The following is a 22,698-nucleotide window of genomic DNA, read 5'->3' as shown; positions in this document are numbered from 1 at the left end:
GTGTGTGTGAGGCATGAAGCAGTCTGACTTTGGTAGGCTGCTGTAAGCCAAGCCGTAAAGAAGCTGACTGAGATCAACGCAGAGAGATGAGAGGATTGGACCTATGTCGGACACACACAAGTACACACACACACACACACACACACTAGACCTCCGTCAATCTTTCAACTATTCCTATTAGCACTAGCTCACTGGAATCATCCACTCCAAGCCTAACTCAGTCAGCATGATTCACAAACCAGTGTGGCCTCAGTTCGTCTGCTCTCAAAGTTATTCATTGAAAAACAAAATATCTTCACGCAAGCTTCACTCACTCCAGAGCTTTCAGCTCACATGGCTTTCCTCTGTAGATGGAGTTCGGTCCGTTGTCATAGATATGTGTCTATTGTTATCACATGGTATGGAATTTCGGTCACACGATAGCAGGTGGCCGTACAGTAAATGTGGGGGGTTGTGATGCCCGTCTCAGAAATTTCCAGTAATTGGACCTTGTGTTTACGATTTATTTTTTGAAAGGTCAGTTAATTTTACCTCAAACTCAACGATTCATCAACTGATTTTAGGAGGTAGTTCAGGAGGATTTAACAACATTTTCACAACAACCACCTTGCTTTTTCCAGCTTGCATTTTAGCTTTAAGAACCAATGAAAAGGCCAGGGAGTGTTGCATTTGTGCAACCAAGAAAACGTCCACCAAGGAGAAGTAGTGCTATTCAACTGCTATGCAGCCTTCTTAAAATTACATTCCTCTCAAGTCAATTCATCCATTGACCTCGCCTGTTTAAAAGACTGTGTTGCACAGGGATTGTTGTGTTAAAATTCTACCATCTATAAACCAGCTGTTCATCACAAGCTCATAGCACAGTGTCAGTTCCTGCAGCACCAGTGCATTACGTCTTATTAGGCTGATGTTAGCTACTGCAACCTGGTGTCGTCAACCAGGCGATCTGTTGATCCCCAAAGTAGCAGATATAGCAGCGATTGTTCATTCTGTTGCAGCTGTGTGCTATCGACTGATGTCTGGCACGGATTTCCTTGCAACCGCAATCCAAACAATATGGTTTACATTTGATTCATTTTTATGAATTACATAATTATGGCAAGGTGACAATCTATGTGTTTCATGATTGCAAGAGAATGAAGCTTGTTATCTCCATTTCTGTATCAACCACTTGTCTCCACTACCTGGAGAAAACTGAATTTACTGCCAACAAAATGACTTCAAAGGTTCACCATTTGTGGTTTAGTTTTTAGCTGCCGTTACATTAAAACATGTTGACGTCCTCTTCAACCATTTGAAAGTGGTTGCTGACTAAGTGCAGGACTGTGATATTATGCGAAGAGGCTCATAAACCATGATGACATTTAGAAAACAGCATCTTTAACACCACCACTTATAGCCAAGTATGCTTTCGAAGCTCTATAAGTGCTGCAAAGTGTTATGGTGAGTTTGCAACAGAAATAGCTTCTCTCCCTAAGAAGAGTTGCCGCTGAACAGTGAAGCTCCCTTATTTCTAAATCGATGGGTTTCAACTCTGCATGGGAAACAAGACACAGCAATGTTTTACATATTTAAAGTCTCGTAGCAGGAGAGAGATTAAGTAAAAATGTGATGTAACACTATGTAGTGTGTTCACTTGCATTTTAGTCATTTTAAAGGAAAACACAGGGAGAATGTGTGTGAGTCAACAAGACTAATTCATTTGTTTTATACGTGTTTATAATACCTTATTGTAATGTGGTTAGTAGTAGGGATATGTGTCCAGTGGTGAAGGAGGAATTTGGATCCCTAAGTAATAATTTGTAAAAATACAAGTCCTTGGCCTAGCAACAAAGCAGTAAATATGCAGCAGAATGGTGTCAATCAGTGTTATATTACAAAACATTACATTACACAAGCAACATGTTGAGGTTGTGGAGCTGGAACTTACTTTATAGTTTAATTCAAAACGCTGCATTGTGTGGTTGTGTTTAAAACTCATCATATGTTCAATTTAATATCTAAAGTCATGTGAAATAGCTATCAGATAAATGTAATGGAGTAAAAAAGTACCATAGTGCCTTTGAAGTGTACTGGAACAGAAGTGAAGTAGCACAAAGTTAAATTCGACTGCCTCAAAATGATAGCTAAGTACATTAAGTTCAGTAAAATGTACTGAGTTACATTCATAGTACTTCTCCCATGATATTTCCACCGACTGACCTGTTCCCGGCCTGTCTGGCACCAGCTCCACCGGGCCTATTTGGCGCATCATGTAGGCTGTCTTCACCTCATGACAGCTGTCTGCATCGGCTGATCTACAGCCAGTGTCCGGCAGGAAAACAAAGTACAACAAAATCACCCAAAGCAAGTCCACGTTTTGCAAGGCTGGACGGAACATCGCAACATGTCAGTGAGGAGTTGGAGTGAGGACGGTTAATATGAATTCCTAAAAAAAAAAAAAAAAAAAAAGTCCCACGGTGCAGTGTGAGTGAAAGCCTCCCCTGCAGACAGTAAGTCTGTCTGGAGCCCACCGTCAGGCTCAGCGCCCTCCTCTCTCTCTCTGACTCTCTCACTCGCTCAATTACTTCATTGACACGTGGACTCAAAATACTCAGAAATACTACGTCAGTGTAGAACCTGCGTCTGTCGTAATGTTCACAGTCACGTATAGTGAAGACAATGACATCACAATAAGAGCGCACCATAACAATCACGGTGAATAATTTAGGCCTTCTCCCATTTCACTAAGTTATGTGTTCATAAGTCATCTGTTTATTTGTCTTGTTGTTGTTGTTGTTGTTGCTTTTTATACCGACGTTATTGCTCTCTCACACATAGTTTACAACAGCTGCTTCTGCAGTTAAGGTCCATTAGACTTGAGTGATAGCTGTGAGTGAAGTGGAATCAGAGGACAATTCTGTTTGACAGTGGAACAATGGCACCACCTGCTGGTCGCTTTATGTCATAGCGGTGTCTTTTTTTTTATAAACTTAAAAACAAACTTTTTTAATGAGCCCCTTTGTATTTCATGCTGTCTGTATCTTACTATTCACTCTTAGTGAACCGTTTCGTATCAGTAATAAATACATATGTAGAAGCCGTTTTGCCGTAGCCTCGTTGGCGCAGTAGGCAGCGCGTCAGTCTCATAATCTGAAGGTCGTGAGTTCGAGCCTCACACGGGGCATCATCTTTTCCTGTTTCTTTTCTGTGAAAATAGTCTATCTTGTCAAAATGTTAACATAGGAAAGGGTAAACTGACTTTACTGATGGCATTGGCAACGATTTTCTGCCTCAGCTAACGTTAACCGCTAATACATTTAGGCAAGTTGACCTATATTGTTGTAAAAAATACTCATGCTATATTATATAATTATTTAGCATGTAGCGATAAAACGGCACATGGAATATTTTAGTCTTTATAACTGTTGGAAGTAAAATAGATTGTTGAGACCCGATAGTTATTTCATTATTTTTGACAAAAAGTCATACTTATGTGAATCACCCTTAGTCCAACACCCAGTTGTGGTATTCATCCCATGGGAAATATGTCATTTCCATGTAAAAACGGCTAACATTCGCTTCAAAGTGATATGTTAAACAAGGGGTGAACGGAAGTTGTAATTTATTTTATGTGCAAGGGAAAGATTTTCTAACTGTAGATTCACCAGGAGTGTATTGAAACATGTCTAAGTCAAATGGGAAATCAAACAAAATATGCATGTGTTATTTTTTTGGACTTTTCCGTTCTAAATTAATATACAAAAGAATATGTTTTTTGTGAGTCTTGTGTTTCGTATGATGATCATTATTCCCCCCACGGGCCCTGAATGCACCGTGATACTTGCTGCGGCCCCTTTAACTCCAATCTCCCGCGTTCCAAGTTAAGCGGAAATAGAAAGCCTTCTTTTCTCTATTTAAGCGCGCCAACAAAGACTGTTGCGGGGGTATATCTGTACTTTGTTCACTGGACACCACACCGCCCGTGACTGTTGCCCTCCACCGTCTCTCGTCGTCCTGAAAATATGCCGGAGGAAACGTCCACCGCGTCCAGCTCTGGGAGGTAAGACGCTCATGTAATTTGTCACTGTGTAACGTACGTTGGGGAAACCCAGCTAACGTTAGCTAACCTTTAGCTAGATGACGCGGCTAACGTTGACGACCTTGCGTCGTTACTGGTTGTGTGACATCTAGGTCTTGCTTACTTGCAGGCAATTTACAGTGACTGTGAAGCTTAAGCTAGGTTAACTGTACCTGGTGGTGACCGCAAACGCTGCTTTGAAACGCCGCTCTCACCCCACGGTGGGAGCTAGTTGGCTAACGACAATTACGTTAATGTGCTAACAACACAAAGCGCAGCTAACGTCTCCACGCGAAGCGTTCACCGGGTCAACTATCGGAGTTAAATGTGTCGCCTGTAGTTGTACTGAGGTTGGCTCGTATTGCGGTTGACCTGTTTGAACTCCGTTCACTCCCGCAGTGTGGAGGAGAAGCCGTGCTCGTCCTCATCAGCTGCAGCTGCTGCAGACAGGTGAGTATCCATACAGAAAACACTGCTGCATCTCCGCTACCGTTATTATTGGACATTAGGCGTTTTTATATACACGTGTTTCTTCCCCAGCAGCTCTGTTGACGTCGCGGAGGAGGCAAAGAAGCTGATTGGCACAGGGAACAGGCATCTAGTTATGGGGGATGTTGTTTCTGCTGTCAGTGTCTTCCAGGACGCCTGCAGCATGCTGTGAGTATCGCCTATTCTTAATAAAAGGTGGCATTAACTTCTGCAGTATAGTATTCACTCACTGTCAACTTTCTGTAAATGTATCATTCTAAACACGTGAGAAATGTGAATCAGGTTTATTTACCTTTAACTTATTTATACTATTCACATTTTGATGAGTGTGGAATTCATACTGATCTGTACTCCAGTAGTATGGGTTTGATGTGTAACTTTTCCAACAAAACTTTTCCTCTGTGTGTTGTCTGCCAGGGCTGCCAAGTATGGGGACACTGCAGAAGAGTGTGGTGAGGCGTTCTTCCTGTGTGGGAAGTCCCTACTGGAGCTGGCCAGGTTGGTTAACATCATTGCTTAGATGTGTGTTTTTTTTTTTTTTTTTTTTTTTTTTGGTGGCCATTTTTGGTATTGACCCTTGTTTCTGTTTTGGTTAGGATGGAGAACAGTGTCCTTGGTAATGCCCTGGAGGGAGTCCCAGAAGAATCTGAGGAAGACGAACAGCCTAACAGCTCAAATATCGAGAGTGCCAACAATCTTGATGGTCAGTTTATTTAAGTGTTTATATACAAGTATTGTAAGGTTTTGAGACTGTTTCTATGAGACTAATTTAATTATTTGTGGAAGTTCAGTGTAGTTTTGTCTATAATGCAAATTTCTCTTGCATGTATTTCCTTAAATCTCAGTTCAATTAAGAAAGTGGACTTTTCAACATGGCATTTATTAATCACCTCGTATGTGAATACAGTTACATAAGTTAAACATGCTAAAGTTTTCAGTGCAGGTAAGAAATTCATTTTTACAAATGCAGCATTAAGAATAGAAATATCCTCATGTTCCCTCAATGAGTAGTGAGCATTCTGGCAAGAGCCTCTTGTAGATGAGCTGGCCTTGGTGTTTTAAAGACCATCTAATGTGAACCCATTTTTCACATGCCAATCTGGTGCAGAAAATACTAGAGATGAGCTGCGGAAGCAGGTGTATGATGCAATGGCAGAGAAGGAACGCACTGAGACAGTTGACGCCAAGCTGGAGTCTGAGGCAAAAGAGGAAAGTGGTGTGGTCGAGTCCCCAGGCAAACATGATGTTAATGGATCAGAGGAACCCTCTAGTACCACTGTGAGTGTGGAAGAAAAGGGTTCAGTCGAAGCGGCTCAAGTGAATGGACTTGAGAAGAGCCCAGCTGCTCCTGTGAACGGTGTGGAGGAAAGTCCTACCGAGTCTCCTGTTGAAACTGAGATGGAGAAGGTGAACGACTCAAAAGAGCAGAATTGCAAGACGAGCAAAGCGGAGGAAGGGGACGAGGAATCGATGCCAGAGTCTGAACAGGACAATGAGGAACCAGAGGGCAGTAGATCTTCAGTTATTGTGCACTGGTTGTTTGAAAGGGTGGAGCACAATCTTGGTGGTTCTTGATATAAAATTGTCCACATTAGGGGTGTTGCAAAAGATGATGGGGGGGGGAACTATTGGAAGTGTTTGCTGCTGTTTTTGTCACTCTGTGCACATTTGCCTTCATATAGCAGAATAATGCTTACTGAGCCCTATGTAAGTATCTGCCTGTTGCTTCAACAGACGATGATGATGATGACGACGATGATGACGAAGATGAGGATGGAGAGAAAAATGGACAAGATAAGGTGAGGTCCCATACATGGAACCCTCTGACGAGGATTAGGATTATATTTAATGTGTGCCCTCCTCACCTTTCAGGAAGAGGATGAAGTTGGGAATCTGCAGTTGGCGTGGGAGATGCTGGAGGTGGCTAAATTCATCTACAAAAGGTAAGATAAGTAACATGCAAGTTGCAAGTAATGGCACAAACTAAATCCAGTTGCATTTAAGTGACTAGAAAGATTTATACTGAACTCTACAATGTTGAGGAAGGTCCTGCTTGATGTGAGACAATGTACTGTTAAATTGTTTGCTAGTAAATTTATCTTGTTCTGCAAACGTAATGCAGTGTGTAGTCCTGTTTTGAAACATAAAACTTGACAAACGATTCCAGAACAAAACTAAGTGCAGGATGAATTCAAGTATCCTAGCCTGAGGAAAAGAAGCTACTTTGAAACTGGTGGTGTGGCAACTGATACTTGTGTAACATTTGCCAGACTGCAGCAAGGTGACTGGGCTGTGGGGGGGGGGTTGTCTTTTTAATATCCTTTGAGCTCTTCTCTGGCTCCTCTTCTCCCCAATATCACTGGGGCTTGGTAGATCGGTACCAATGATGATCTGGATTTGAATCATCCACTCTAAAGCCCTACTGTCCATGGCCGTGCACATCCCATGCCAATTTTTTATTAATGTTTCCAGTTTCAGGGTGCTTGCTCCCCTGTAAAAGTTACCAAGAATTTGGCACATTAATTTTGCGGTCTTGAGTTTCCTTAAGAGATTCTTCCACCATGATGGAGATGTTATATCAGGTTTGTGGTGCTGACTTATGACTGTGCTTTAGTGAAGTGCTCAAATCCAGAGTGCTAAGTTTACCAGCCACTTGCATGGGGGAGAGCAAACGCTGAGCTGAATCAACAGCATTCTGATGTTTGGTGTTATTGGTGTTTGGTGTTGTTGGAGTTGGGGCCAGTAGAGAGCCGGTATCCTGGGGATCTGTTGGCTCTGTATGTAAACTAGTGAGGGTGCAGGCTGGCTGGGAGATTTTTGATGTGCTCGAGAACCAGTTTATCTTGCACTTAATCAGAATTGGGTGAGTTACAAAACGGGGATATTTTAACTAGAAACTTTGGACATGAGGTACAGGGTTGACGGTGGCTGTCTTGATATAGGTGGGCACACTTCTTATGATTGTGACTATATTGACAATGTTGTCATCCTCACAGAAAGGAAGGCAAAGATGACCAGCTGATGGCAGCCCAGACATATCTGAAACTGGGAGAAGTCAGTGCTGAATCTGGTATGTATGCATACCGTTAAGTGTTGCAAATCTGTTAACATTAAACATATTTAGATATTTCATTCACCACTAGTGTGGTAACAATTGCAGAGCAGGCTAAATGTGAAATGATCCAAAAATCTGAGTCGCATGTGTTCCCTTCCCCAGGTAACTATCCCCAGGCGCTAGAAGACTTCCAGGAGTGTCTCGCCCTGCAGCTTAAGCACTTGCCATCTCACAGTCGACTGCTGGCCGAGACCCACTACCATGTCGCCACTACACTGTGCTACATGGACCAGTACAGCCAGGCCATCCAGCACTACAGCAGCTCCATAAAAGTCATCGAGACCCGTCTGGGTAAGGGTGCAAAGTTTTCTTCCCTGGAGACCACAGCATTTCACAGATGCTATGTCTTGCACTTTGTCCTTTTTGTCTTTAAATCTGCATTTTTTCATTGTTCTAATTTATCAATGTTTGTGTATAGCTATGTTGCAGGAGTTGATCGATGCAGCAGATGGGGTTGCAGAAGAAAAGAATGAAATGGAGGAGCTAAAGCAGCTTCTGCCTGACATCAGGGAAAAGGTTGAGGATGCCAAGGAAAGTCAGAGAACAGCCAGCACGGCCTCACAGGCCATCCAGCAGACACTAGTGAGTACACAAACGGTGAAAGTCATCCACAGCTGGAACTATTCTAGTTTTGGAGGATTTGTGTGCCTTGGCTTTCAAGCCTTGGGGCTAAAGTTTCCAGTGTAAAAATCCCACTTAGGGTTATTTGGTGCAGTCTACGAAAGCTATCAAAACTGCTTGAGCTCCTGGTTAAGTGACTAACCTCTTGCAGGGCGGAGCCTCAACCTCATCGGCATTCCTATGTGAAAATGGCGGCCCTTCATCATCTTCAGCATTTGCAACGACCAGCCAGGTACGGAGCATTTACTGGTTCATGGAAAAAAAACCTATTTAACATGACTGAATACCCTGCAAAACACCTAAAACGTTTCTTTAACAGATCCCAGTTAAATCGTCCGACAGCGCCTCGTCTTCCAAAGCAGTCTCTAACATCTCACACCTCGTCAGGAAAAAGGTGAGGCGCACTACTCCTGTTGCCTTGTTTGTTTTTGATTGCTAATTTCATTGATGGATGGATACTTTTTTTTTTTCCCAGTCCATTCTGCCTGCTGAAACGCTTGATAATGAAGGAATAAAAACCCCAATGGCTTATTCCATGCGGGCCATGCCTGTTATGCCACACGGTCCATTGCCTGCTTTGCTTGTAGGAGCGTTATGGCTTTCTGCTAATGTCAATTTTTTCACCTTGTGTGTTGTGGCTTTTGTGTAAACTGTGACTTGAGCTGCTGGTTACCTGTAGTTGGCATGCGTGTAGGTGGTTGCTTTGGGGTACTGCTCAATGTGTAAATTAGGCTTTGCTATACAGCAGATTTCTGTGCATGTGAATGACATTGTGACCTTGTAATACCCATATTTGATTTCCCCATTTCACTCCAAATGTCTACTTTTTATTTTAAAGGTTGTTTGGGTCGGATACAGACATACAAAGCGTTCTCCCACCATTTGACTGGTTTTATGTTTCTACAGAGGAAACCAGAGGAGGAGAGCCCAGTAAAGGACACTGATGCTAAACAGGCGAAACAGGAAGCCACAGTAAATGGCGCTGACTCTAGTGCCAGCAACGGCAATGGAGTCCAGGAGGGAAAATCACAGGAGGCGAGTGATAGGTTCATGTCTTATGAACTGATATTTCTAAGACGGCACCCCAACAAGAAGATTGTCATGTAGTTACCCTGCTTACATGGAAGGGATGGCCCAATATGCAGTTGTTGCTACTTGCGTATGGTTTCTGGTGGAGGTCCTGTCTGACTTTGGCTTCTGGTTGTTTTTCAGCCAATGTAAGTCACCTGAAATAGCTGACCATGTTGTGAGACTGGACCCCTGAAGGCCTAATCAAAACTACATAAATGCCTACAAGGACGTTGTGAGGAGTCCTGTGTAATTTGTTATTACTCATACTGGTCTGTTTAAACGAGCTGAAACTGATGGATGGGTTATTTGTGTCTGGGACCCATTTTAACTGGTTGCAGGTCTCGACTGAAGACCAAGGTCATCAGACTTTAGCTTTTTTTTCTCGTTTTCAAAAACTCATACCAAAATTGTATGAAAATATGAAGATGCTTTTATCTGTATGAAGGCAAACAAATTCTGTTCACAGAGCACTCGGCTGTTACTGTGGTTAATAACAGTCGGAAAGGCTTCAACACTGTATTTTCATTATGTACGAACGTTTGTCGTTCTACTGGTAGATACAACTGCAGTGGTGAGAGCTGTTTACAACAGCCATGCAGGACAAACCAGTAATTGTTTTCTCTTGAGACGATGGGCAGGCAGAGCGCTGAATCCTTCATGTTTATGACCGTCGTTAAAGGTTTTTTTTATGTTTTTCTTCTGTTTCCTGTAGTCTGCCACCCAGTCAGCCGCTGTTGGGTCTTCAGCGTGACCATCTTCATCCCTTTTTCTGATCTTCAAAACCAGCACAGCATGCCTATCCAGCCCCCTTCGACACGTTTCTGTAAATAATATCCATTTTCATAGACTTGTCTGTCCAGTTTTGTATACTTGTAGTAAAAATTAATAAAAAAAAAATTTGCAGATGTAAATTTTGTATCACTGAATTCTTTCGAACCTTACGGGGACCTGGAAAATGTGACGAGACGACAGTATATATGCCGTCTGCAGTACTTCCTCAATAGTCATTAAACATGTTAGACTAGCGGCCACACTAGTTCCACAACTACAGTTTTCACATGATTGGAACATCGGACTTCTCGTCACACAAGCCAAATATCTCGACTTATGAAAGGATTCTGGCACTTGTTGTCATTTTTACAAAGGGTTTGCTTGTTCACATAATGCATGCTCCATTCATGCTGTCTGTTTTTTTTTTTTCCCTGAGACATTTAAATTTTAGATGAGGGGGAAAGAGGTTGCACATTAACCTGTCCAGTTTTATTTAACACTGGACATAGTTTAAATTCTCAAAAAGAGGTTTTGAACAAAGTAAATGCCTTTTGTTGGCTTTTAAGGTGTGGCACGAGCCTGAATCACCCAATTAAACTTATGCCTAAATAGGCTGTGTGGATAATGGAGTATGCAACTATGGCATACAGGTGTTGGTCAAACAACTTGATATCTTGGTACCTGTTATATTGCATTGAGCTAATCAAGACTAAAGGAGGATTCAGAAGGCAGGCTGTGCGCTGGCACCCTCCAGTGGCCACTACTGAGCCGTCACTGGAGAGAAAATGAAAATGCTATGACATTTTCTATAAACCAGAGCATTTGGTAATGGCTCAATGGGACATATGGTTAAACTGTGCAAACAGCAGATGGCCATTTTAAACTTGCATGGTAATCTCTGACAGATTAATGATAAACTCTGCCAGATGGTGCAATACATTTATTAATCACCTCCGCGGGTGCAGACGTTTAAACATTTCATCTTCAAATGAGTAAAGGTTCAGTAAAGTTACTATCTCCACCACTAGAGAGCACCTGGAGCCTGCAGGGTGGAAGATTCACATTTTTAGATATTTTCTGGTGATAATGAGGATGACCTGATTCCCTCTTCCCAAGAAAATAAACCTTTATTGAATGTTTTTACTCTTTGAAATAATAGTCTCCTGATGTTATACTCTTGGAAGCTGTGACGACCACATTCACCTGTTTGTTTGTTTTAAGGCGGTGGAGCTCAGGCTACATACCTACCGCTTCAAATAAGGCATGCATGAGTTTGCTGTCTTACAAAATAGTTTTTTGACAATCTTTTAAAACACTTTACAAATGCATTTCATCATCTAAAATCAGATGTTCGGGCCGTACCCTTTTCACTACGATTTGCCCAGCTCTTGACCTCTGATATTTGAAGTGACTGCATCGCTCTATATATAAATACAGCCGTAAACAGTTTTTCTTCTCTAGGTGTTGCTTCCACCTGTTTGACTGACAACAGGGCATCGTTTCTAGGGGTGAGGCAGGACACTAAATATCAACTCCCAGCATCAGACCGTAGGAAATCACCAAACCACTTCTGAAACACCAGATGACTCGATAATAGGTTTCAAAGAAGCTTTGTGTGTTAAAACACGGACCGATCAGTTAATGACACTTTATTATGACCTAAATGGGCTATTTGAGAAGATTTGAATGTACAAATAACTGCATGATGTGAGCTCAGTGTGGAGCTCAACTTAAATAGAGAATTAAACTGACGCAGGGCTGTAGGGGGGGCTGGACCCAGAGAGTCCAGGGAGTCCAAACTCAGGGACACGTAGAGATACAGAATCTGAATCAATGTCGCAGTCAAATTGCTTCAAGCTAAAAACCAAAAGAGTTGGCATTGTCTGCTGCGTGTTTGGGGAGAGTTCATGTATTGTTTTGTGACTACAACTGTAAATGACTAGGGAAAGGAGTGCATGCATGTAAGTGTAGGGTTGAGGTTGGGGAGGTGGTCTCCTGGACCTCCGGCGAGCTTCTTTGCTTCTCTCCATCTCTGTAAACTGGACATCCGCAAGTGGTTCTCCCTCTGAATCAGGATCTCCTCCTCCAGCCTCTGGTTCTCCTGCTCCACAGCCAGCAGGCTCCCAGCTCGGACTCCTCTGAGGAGGCTTCACCTCTGGACACGAGGACAACAGCGATGTGGCTCAGTGCCAGAAGCTAATTTACACTCAGTTTAATGCCATATGCCTGGAGTGTGTACCAATAATTTAGAATCATCTACTTCCAATCTTCCGTGTGTGTGTTTTTTTAGCATCCGGCATGCTAGAACTGATCATGTGTAAAGAAATGTTGGACCAGAATCTAATAGGACTTTGTGCAGGAAATCCGTTTTTAAAGTGGAAAGATCAAGCTGAGTAAATGTAATAAAGGCTCCACTGAGCACAGCTGTGTTGACGCTGACAAACAATATATTCTCTGTTCATCATCACGCTAATCTTACTCATCCTGTTGGCCACGAGGGCTGTTGCCAGTTGGGTTTTCTCCAGACTTTTGGCTTCTGACTGCAGGTCAATCATTTTTGCCACAATATTTGGATGAGACCCACCTGAGCCACGAAGAGATTCATATGACCAGACAGCTCAGTAGAACTGATTCATATTCATATTAGGACTAAATTAACTGGTTTTCTTAGTGGCAACCAGATACATTGGAGAAAAAAACCTTTTTGTTCCCTTTTAATTTTCCTTCCATTACAGTGTTTTTTAAAATAAATGCCTCTTGAAGGATGTAGTTTTCTGGGAAGAGAGCCATCCGCAGAAGAATTGAGCTCGTAGCTGCCATGATGCATTATTTTATACTAGTGCGGATCTGTCTGATTAGCATGTTCAGTGCTCTTGCACACTAAAAATAGAAGAAGAAAAAAAAGGTATTTGAGCTGAAAAGTTTCCAATTAATAATCCACACCACAATAGGAATGTATTCTACCACAAATGTTGAAATGAGGAATTACCCAGGCATAATGAAATACATAATTGATGCTCTGAGTCATCCAGCAGCTAAAAAAAAACCCAAGGAAGAGCATCACAAAAGCAGTAATTTATTTTTGAATGCTCCGACATAATTTACCCAAGCAAACACACATTGCATCAGTACACATACATGTACACACTTGTATGTGTGACGCACAGAGATCTTCAGTGAGTGACTGCAGTGTCTCCTTGTTTCTTTCTCTCTGCTACATCAACAGGCTCTGCTCAGACATACTTTTTCTTGTACCAGTCTTGACCAAGTGACCTGTGAGTCATTCTGACGCCACTGACTGATGCCCTTATCCATTATTTAACACCTCTTGAACCCTCGGCCTCTATAGCTCAGGCACCTGCTTGAAAATGACAAATGACCAAAATAAAGAAGAGTATCTCTGCAAATGTAAGGTCTGCATTCTATCATAAGAATGAAAATGAAACAGCATAAATTAAATATTTGATTTTTAACTGTAAAACTCTTAAATATATTTACTTTTACTATTGGTGTGAATCCCATCTAAATAAAACAGCTTTTGGCTTTGTTTTGAAAAAAACAAAACAATCAATCAGACCTCTATTATGTTCCCGTTCAAAGAAACCCATAACCCAGTGGTCTATTTGGACAGCTCAGGCCAGAGGAGTGCGCTACCACGATTCATCCACCAGGTGGAGACAGTGTTTTCACATGGAAGGCTGAGGTTAGGCTAAACTTTGCTGGAGGAAGGTACTTTAACATCAGCGGGGTAAAAGCTACCTAAATGGACAGAAACCATTTTTAACCATTGTTAAAAATGTATTTGATGTTTGGCTGTACTGTTTGGGAACTGTCATGTCGGCTGGTACTAAACCATTGGAGTAGCCGTTAGCAGCTAGCAGTTAAATCACAAAACAGCAAAGGTAAGACGTAATTCATGGTTATGGCTGTATAAAGTGAAGTTATTTTTTCCTCTTCACAGGCTGCTAGGTCAGTATGTTTTGGTTGGAGACTGATACGACTCACACCAGCTTTTATAATAGAGTTTGTGCAGCTAGCATAAGTAGCTAACGCGCTAGCCCCGCTATACGCACGTCTTCGTGCTGTTAGCCGAGCTTCTTCTAGTTAGCTGGATAACGTTATTCAGGACGAATGTTGCTACACTTTTGTCCTCATCTGGTGTTTAGAGGAGCATTATTTAAAACACATTTACGCCACATATTTTAAAGTGCTCACCAGGTAGACCCACCATGAAAGGCTGAAGAGGGATAAAAGAAACATAATGACACATTAATATTTACACTTGAAACGCACCCTTGATAATATTAGTTTTATGATACACACATGTATATACACTGCTCAAAATAAATAAATAAGGGAACACTAAATCATCACAGTTAAACACCAAGTCAGTAAAACCTCAATCCAGATGTAATGCAGAGGAAAAAACAAGACAATCCCCCCAAAATATGGTGCAATGGACTCTGGGTTCCTCCTGGTGCAGTGGATCCTGGGTTCTTTCATGTGCAGTGGATTCTGGGTTCCTCCTGGTGCAGTGGATTCTGGGTTCCTCCTGGTGCAGTGGTCCTGGGTTCTTTCATGTGCAGTGGGCTCTGGGTTCCTCCTGGTGCAGTGGATCCTGGGTTCCTCCTGGTGCAGTGGATCCTGGGTTCCTCCTGGTGCAGTGGATCCTGGGTTCCTCCTGGTGCAGTGGATTCTGGGTTCCTCCTGGTGCAGTGGATCCTGGGTTCCTCCTGGTGCAGTGGATTCTGGGTTACTCCTGGTGCAGTGGATTCTGGGTTCCTCCTGGTGCAGTGGGCCCTGGGTTCCTCCTGGTGCAGTGGGCCCTGGGTTCCTCCTGGTGCAGTGGATTCTGGGTTCCTCCTGGTGCAATGGACCCTGGGTTCCTCCTGGTGCAGTGGGCCCTGGGTTCCTCCTGGTGCAATGGACCCTGTGTTCCTCCTGGTGCAGTGGATCCTGGGTTCCTTCTGTTGCGGGACAATGCCTGGCCTCATGTTGCCAGAGTGTGTAGGCAGTTCCTAGATGAAGAAGGTATTGATGCCATTGACTGGCCCTCAAGTTCCCCTGACCTAAATCCTATTGAGCACCTATGGGACGTTATGTATCGGTGCATCCGACGCCACTTAGTACCCCCACAGGTCAGATCACTGATCCAGGTCTGAGATCCCCCAGTACACCATCCACTGACTCATCAGGACAGAGCAGCCCAGATGTTGCCAGGAGGACTGCATACAGGCATGTGGGAGGCAAACACAGTACTGAGTCACATGAGTTGCCGTGAAAAAAAAATAATGCAGGGTGGATCAGCCTGTGATTTAAATGTTTCCCTTTGATTTCCAGTGTGATTTCAAATGCATGGTTTGCATTTACTGCTGTTACATACATTTTTTTCTACTTGGATAATTAATTAATTAAGAGAGATGAAGGTTGGTCAGTCAGTGCAGTGGTTCAGTTTTACCTCATGTATGAGATCTGGCTGAGCAGCACTTTCTGTCTGGCTGCTTGATATAATATCTGCTCTCGCTGACTTTGGATCGGCTTCAACCCTCCTCCACCTGCTGATGTTCCTTCGTTGATCTCTCAGCCGCACACACAAAGGCACTTCTTCAGTTTCTTTCTTGCAGTGACAGAGATGCCCCTTTACAGTACAATATGCAATCCAAATAATGAAATGAAATAACAATATTATTTGGTTAAGTCTAGTACATAATCATTGTTCCCTGCATTTTTTTTATCCATCACCATGCCAAACAGACCTCTCTACACCGCCACGGCATCATGTTGTAACAAATAGATAAAAAAACTCTCATGAGAAGTCTAGAGATTCATCTTTGCACCCCAAGGTGTCCTACCTCGTTCTCAATGCACAGCACATCTGGTATCAGAGCTGGTGTTTATCAAGATACAAAAAAGGTCGCTGAAATACATTTGGTTTAAACTTCAATTAATATCCTTCTCATAAAAACTGAAATACTGTGGGGAAAAACACACAATATAATATTAAGTCCTCCCAAAAATCGTATTAATCTAAATTCTATATATTTTTGGTTTGGTCCTTATTTATGACGTGACTGGCTTGTTTATTTGTTGATCATGGTACTGTAACCATGCCCCTCTGTTGTAAGGGTGTGAATTCTTCTAAACATACACACCCATTACCCCTGCCTATTTATACTGTATGAATGTGTGGACAGTGCATTTTAACATGGTTTACTAACAAAATGAAGGCCGCTTTGACATTGAAACTGGGTGTTTTCTGTGTGAAGCAAGCAAAAAAAATGTTCTGCACTTTTCATTCCAATGTTTTCCTCTACCCATTTGAAAATTTACAACATGCCCTTTTTTTCAGTTCTCAGACTGCCTGATGTTTTCTCACCCTTGAGTGAGCACCATGCCAGTCTGACTGCAGCTGTGCAGAGGAAGCATGAACTGTAAAAGTGCCTGGACCTCAGTGAGTATATTCTCTCTCATAACTCAGCACAGACAATAAGACAGAGACAATAATCTGATCTTAATGACCAAAACAACAAAACCTGCATCATAAAACTCACCAGTCACCATGTATTCCAGATCATGTGCTGCCTTCAAATCACGGGGCTGTGTAATGGAGAGTCTGACTGTACAGGTTTTTAATAACAGACTCTTAGGACTAGCAGGTTAGTTGCTTTTAGAGGAGTTTCTCACTTCTAACTGCTTCATGGAGACTCTTTTAAAATATGTTATGATCTAGAAAGCAAAGTTATGCCCCTTAAAGCCATTTGCATCACAAAAATACAACACAAGCAGCTCATCGGTATTGCACATGTGACAAAAACTGTGTTATGTAACAATAAAGTAATTTAAATGTTGCACGCCCTTTATTCTGAACCAAATATCAATAATCTCCTTTAGTTTGATTCAAACACAGCATACAGCATTTATATTCTAGTTTCTATGAATATGTCTTAGAAAGTCTTGTGTTGAACTGACAAAAAAACAATATTGCTTTCTTTCAACTTTCTTGCACCTTTCGATTCTCTTTTATTAGTAGTTTAGTATTAGTATTTAGTATTTGTCTCGCTAGTACTCTATTTAGTGAATATGGTGCCCCCTGCTGACATCTGGGTGCACAACCAGCTTGTTGTACTGAAGGTGGTACTGTGGTAGCTCATATTTGTCTCCAGTTGTCTTTTATTTAACACTTCTTACAAGTAACGTATTTCATGCATCCGAGATTAAACTATAGGATTAAAACTATAGATATGATATGTACTTGATATAACAACTACTGAGTCAGGATAGAGGAGGCCAGTGCAAGTACATGAGGCAGGCGTTCAAACCTGTGGCAACCAATCCATTGGTCTGCACAAGAGATTGGCAGGATTGTGCGTAAGCTTTGAAGGGTAGTGAATTAAGGTGTATTTAATTTATTTTTTGAAAACATGATTTTTGTACAGTGCACTTATGTATGTAGCAGAGAAATGGCTGCTGTTGCAGGAATGGTTTGAGAAATACATGTGGATATTTTGATACTTTTCTGAAGCTGAACACTTTTGTAATCCTTTATAATATGCAAATACTGTGAAACCTGTTTCAAAAGATAGATTTGGTTTGGACTATAGACTGAAAGGAGTATTCAGTCTCTCAGACTTTGTATTATAAACTTTTCCTTTCGGAATGGAAGGATTGTATGCACCACAATTTAAGATTAAATGTGAGTCTTTTCCTGTTTATCTCAAATTACATTCACTTAGGCTTAACAACAGCCTCTATAATACTAAGATAGACTGCTGCTGCTGCTGCTGCTGCTGCTGCTGAGACCTGAAATATTCAACATCCATCCACACCTCAGAGAGAGAGAGAGAGAGAGTGTTGAGGACTTGAACTCGTTTCTCTCTCCCACATCTCTCCTCCCGCTCCGCAACACACACTCATGCCCGTCTGTTGCTAAGCAACTATAAAATAAAGCAGTAGGCTCTGAAGTCAGAGAGAGAGAGAGAGACCAAGAGGAGAGAAAGAGAGTTCACAAGTACCGCAATCCACTACTGTTTGTTTGGCTCTCTCCATGATCCCACCACAGCTCTCAGGATAGGCTACCATCTGTGGATCCGCGAGGACTTCTGGTTCTCCGTCGGCCGACCAATCGGCGCTGGCTGGGAGGGGAAGGGGTGGCGGGTGGGGAGGCGGGCCCAGTGGTTCCCTAGGTTACCTGCGTGATTGACGTTCAGCCTCCTGCAGCGGAGCGCGGGGCAGTGTATCACTGATGCTCCTGCTTCCCACCGGAGACTGTGGAGAAATCTGGAAGAGACGGAGAGGAAGCACACGAGCAAGAGGAATGCTAATTATTTAAAGTCCTCTCGCTGTCTTCCTCCTGCTCTCTCTCTACTGGAAAGATGAAAGCTGGAGTGCTGGAAGTGGCCGGCTGAAGGGAGAGGAAAGGATTCCTGAAGAAGGGGGGATTTGTTGGTAAGAGAAGCCCCTCACCACTTTTCTCTGTCTGTCTTGGCTTCACCAGTCACCTGTCCTCGCCAGCACTGTGAATTATGGGTTAAACGGGGGGTTTTCTTTGGGCTATATATTATGTGTGTGTGTGTGTGTGTGTGGGTGAGACAGAGAAAGACAGATTCTCTGCATGCTGCGTGGCTGGAGAGAAGCTGTGGTGTGACTGTATGTTACATTGGATGCCCATTACAGTAAAGCAAAGGCTGTAGCTGAGTCGAGAGCTGCTGGTCTATATGGGAACATAAGAGCCAGAGGGATGAAAATGACAGCGTACATATGAGCTGTGTCAGTCATTTTGGGGGCTACAGTTACAGCTGAGGCCAGGATTTCTAGGCTTGCCTACTGTATCTGCATAGGAGGAGGAGTATTAATTACATAACGCTCCATTTATACTCCTGTACCAGGGCTGTGCAGCGTCCGGAAAGGCTTGGTTGCTTCTGTCATTTGGAGTGTGGATGCCTGTTCTTTACTGTAATGAGACATAGAGGTGACATGCTTCTGGTCGGATAGTCTGGAGGAATCCATCTGTCCCTGAATTGGAGGGTTTACAGTGTTTTATCAGTGTGGACGGATGAGTGAGTTAACAAGTGGGCAGGCGAAAAAAACTCTTGTGATCTGCCATGTCTGTGTTAGGATTTGGAAAAAAGAGACAGTTCATGCGTTGGATTCAAGTTGCTGTAAGTGAAATGGCATTGGTTCCAGCCCAACTGTGGCACCAGGATTCCCTCAAACCCTCCATTAGTCACCTCAGGTCAGGTGTCGGCCGACTCCTTCGTGCCCCCAGGACTCAGCTGTGCACAATGAGGGGCTTTCTGCATGACTGCGGAGTCTTCTGCCTGACCACCTCAAACGCTTTTATGCTGTTTTTAAATCAGGTGTGAAAAGTTTAGTCTGCAGGGAGAGTTTTTTGTGTTGTTCCCCTGCTGGGTTTTGTCAGATTGGGGATGGACTATAGCGAGTATAAGTGAGCTGGTGTAGATGATATTTCCATGATTCCATGAATTAGATTAAGTGACAGACATATTGACAGGTTTGCTGTAGGGAACAAGTTATTCTTGGATTATTTTTCCCACCTCTTGATCACACACAAAAGCGTAGAGAAGAAAGGATTTGTCCATCAGCAGACAATTAATGGGCAACTGTTTGGTTTTCATATTTAATAGGGAATTGAATATTTGGAGGTTTTAAGCTGTTGGGGGGGATAAAACAAGCAATTTGAATCCGTCACATTGGGCTAATTATAAAGGGTATTTTCTCTCTGAAATCTCTGAAAAACGATTGATGTATCAATATCGATATGCTGTCTTATTGATAATGATGATAATTGTGCGTTGCGGTCCTACAGACATTCTTATAGGTGGAGCATGTAGCTTACCCATTGAATTAATTCTGCTTATATTTTCAATCCATATTCTTTAACAGTGCTTGTTAAAAACAAAGAAACATCTGAAGAAACTGCTTCTTTCAAAAGTAAAACTAGAATTAGAAGTCCTTTTTCCACTGCACTTTCATGGATCACAGCTTCCTTTTTCAACTTAGAGAAGACTTTGAAACAACATTAAGACAACAATATAGGCAGGAGCAATATCCAGACAACATATACTGGTTCAATGAATACATAAAATCTGAAGAAAGAAGTTTTGGAGGACATGGCCCTGTCAGCTCTAAAACCTCAAATACGTTTAGTCAATTAAGTTAAACAGGAGCCTAGCTTAAAACAAAAATGTATGCTTTCCACAAAAAAACAACAGTTTTTTACCATCCTCATCCTTATTACATATATACAAATTTACTTTTTGTAAAAACATTACTAGTCAATGGAACTGACTTGTTGCTGATATGGTTTTGAGGACGTTGTGCTTCCTCTGCCATTTTCTGAATGTCCTGAATGGAGACGTTTTCCTTCCAACCATCTTGATGTAACTGACTCACTCTGCTCCATCTTGTCAACTGGAAGAGAACTGACTAACATGGCAACCCAACAGGTTTTTGCATTTGTCAGGTCAACTGAAGAGATTCTGTCAACATTTCAGCTCATATGGACACTTCCTGTTTGCTACCAGTGAGAGTTAATCAGATATCCCGTAGCATTACTGTAGCTGTAGTTGGAGGTGTTTTTTGGGTCTCTCGAACTGCTGTCTGTTTGCCTACCTGCGTAGGAGGAAACATCTCCTCTTCCCAGATCTGTCTACTGCAGATACCAAGCTTTGGGTTTTGTTTCTGCTCCATTCGACTGTATGCAGAGCAGTGGCAGGGAAGATGACAGATTCGAGAAAGGGGGGATGGGGTGAGACAGACAGGAGCCAGATTTGAGCCCACAACATCGCAAGTACATGGTATTCACCTTAGCCCACGGATTCCCTGGGATGCCCCACAGCTGTGAGCGTCTCCTAGCCAAGTGTACAGTAACACAGCGATGAAATCCCTGAGGCAAGCCTCGAATGTGAGCTCTGACTGTAAGGGATTCGTTGAAAACAATCATGTTTCAGCACAGCCTACGAGGTCACAGGATGACAATGTATCAGTGACAGTTTGTCAGTTGCAATGTGTCAACTGGAGGTGCTGGACAGTAATTAACGGCAAATTAAATTTTAAAATTACATTGAAACGAAAAAATCTTACGATTGAACCAGCATTGCATGTATAGTGAACTCATACAGGGACTATTATTATAATTTGTCTGAAATGTCATGATGATTAAATATAAAGTTGCCATCCTCACCCATAAAAACATTGTGTTAAACGATGACGCTGTACTCCAGTCGCAGTATTTGCCAATATATGCAAATACAAAAATGAATGTGTCGGTGAACGAGTATGGTTGGTGGTAATGAAACTGCAGAACTGAGGGGTGGTGGTGTTGGATGAGGCTGACACAGGAGAGGAGCATCTTGGGGAGTTGCTTGTAGGTGTATTAAATGATGCACAAGTCATCTACAATATTTAGATGCGATAGCATGGTGTAGCCAATAATAAAAAGCTTCAACAAGCGGATACAGAAAGTACCTGTTAGGATGCGGCTGGTTTTGATTCTGTGTCTGGATGGTGTTACGGTCTCTCTCTCTCTCTCTGTGTGTGTATATATATATATATATATATATATATATATATATATATATATATATATATAATATTTATATCCGCCTGATTATCCTGCCTGGTTTCAAGGATGTGCAGTCTTTTTAAAGGCAATGTGGCCATGATCAAGAACATGTGGCCACAACTGTATCGCATTCATTTAATACTGTGAGGCTCAGTTTTAATCGTAACGTAGTTGCTAAGCAATATCGTGCACAACTCAGCGTAGAGGCTACAACTGTATTTGTTGCCTGGCAACATTTGCTCATTGAAAGTTAACATTGAGTTTCAGGAGTTTTTATTGCCGGTGGGAAATACTAGTGTGGTGCCGGCTTGTGTCCAGAGAGTCTGGAGCAGTTTGTAATGTTTGAACAACTTATTTCAGCGCCGTTTGATTTTATCTATCAGTGTGTGGATGTTTTTGACTGCAACTGACAGCTGATATCAACTCCACAGACTTACAAATAAGAATCATCACTCAAGCATCCAACTCACGTCATTAATCATGAGGTGCAACATGTCCAGAATCCTCAGTAATGACAAGGGGGTAAATCAAACCGCTTGTCCCTTCTTTTTTTGGACTGTCGGTCTGAAGTTTGATGGTTTTTCATTTAGAATCGGAAAGTTTTAATCTAAACGACGACGTCAGGCACTAACTCATCCTCAGGTGGAGGGATATGATTCTGGTGCCTAACTTGATTATAGTCTCTACACACCCATGGCACACAGGTGTTTTCACTTTTGGCTCATTAGACCTCTCAGGAATGTGTGGCTGTTTACAGATCGAATAGCCACAGTTTTTTTTTTTATAAATGGTAAAAATGGTAAATGGCCTCATTTATATAGCGCTTTTGTCCAAAGCGCTTTACAACAATGACTGACATTCACCCAGTCACACACACATTCACACACTGACGGTGGAGTCAACCACGCAGGGCGACAACCAGCTCACCAGGAGCAATTAGGGTGAGGTGTCTTGCTCAGGGACACCAGGCACTCAGCTAGGAGGAGC

The 22,698-nt window shown here is 42.4% G+C and overlaps 3 protein-coding genes across 6 annotated transcripts in view; 1 reads left to right on the top strand and 2 right to left on the bottom strand.

Annotated features, from left to right (window-relative positions):
• The window catches only part of LOC311014966 (glypican-5-like), a 46,587-nt gene extending 44,017 nt beyond the window's left edge, over positions 1-2,570 (bottom strand). The window contains exon 1 of the mRNA XM_084011941.1: positions 2,203-2,570. Coding sequence (XP_083868067.1) covers positions 2,203-2,380 — 178 coding nt within the window. The 5' untranslated portion in view covers positions 2,381-2,570. The remainder of the gene's footprint in view (positions 1-2,202) is intronic.
• Positions 1-22,698, bottom strand: part of LOC311014876 (G-protein-signaling modulator 2-like) — a 305,151-nt gene that overhangs the window by 226,157 nt on the left and 56,296 nt on the right. The window lies entirely within an intron of this gene.
• On the top strand, positions 3,877-10,267 carry LOC311014259 (histone-binding protein N1/N2-like). Of its 4 annotated transcripts, none has more exons than XM_084010757.1 (14): positions 3,880-4,042; positions 4,460-4,510; positions 4,601-4,717; positions 4,967-5,047; positions 5,146-5,252; positions 6,287-6,348; positions 6,422-6,492; positions 7,546-7,619; positions 7,767-7,955; positions 8,083-8,246; positions 8,437-8,517; positions 8,605-8,679; positions 9,192-9,320; positions 10,069-10,267. In XM_084010757.1, exons 1-14 carry the CDS (start codon positions 4,005-4,007, stop codon positions 10,105-10,107), a joined length of 1,278 nt encoding a protein of 425 aa, XP_083866883.1. In that variant the 5' UTR covers positions 3,880-4,004; the 3' UTR covers positions 10,108-10,267. The 4 variants fall into 4 exon arrangements, with proteins under 4 accessions (XP_083866884.1, XP_083866883.1, XP_083866882.1 ...); XM_084010756.1 differs by having other exon boundaries at positions 3,881-4,042; positions 4,604-4,717; positions 6,284-6,348; XM_084010755.1 differs by having other exon boundaries at positions 3,881-4,042; positions 6,284-6,348.

This window comes from Eutrigla gurnardus, assembly GCF_963514095.1.
Source record: "Eutrigla gurnardus genome assembly, chromosome: 6".
Lineage (NCBI taxonomy): Eukaryota > Metazoa > Chordata > Actinopteri > Perciformes > Triglidae > Eutrigla > Eutrigla gurnardus.
This window is presented reverse-complemented; position numbering and strand designations above follow the sequence as displayed.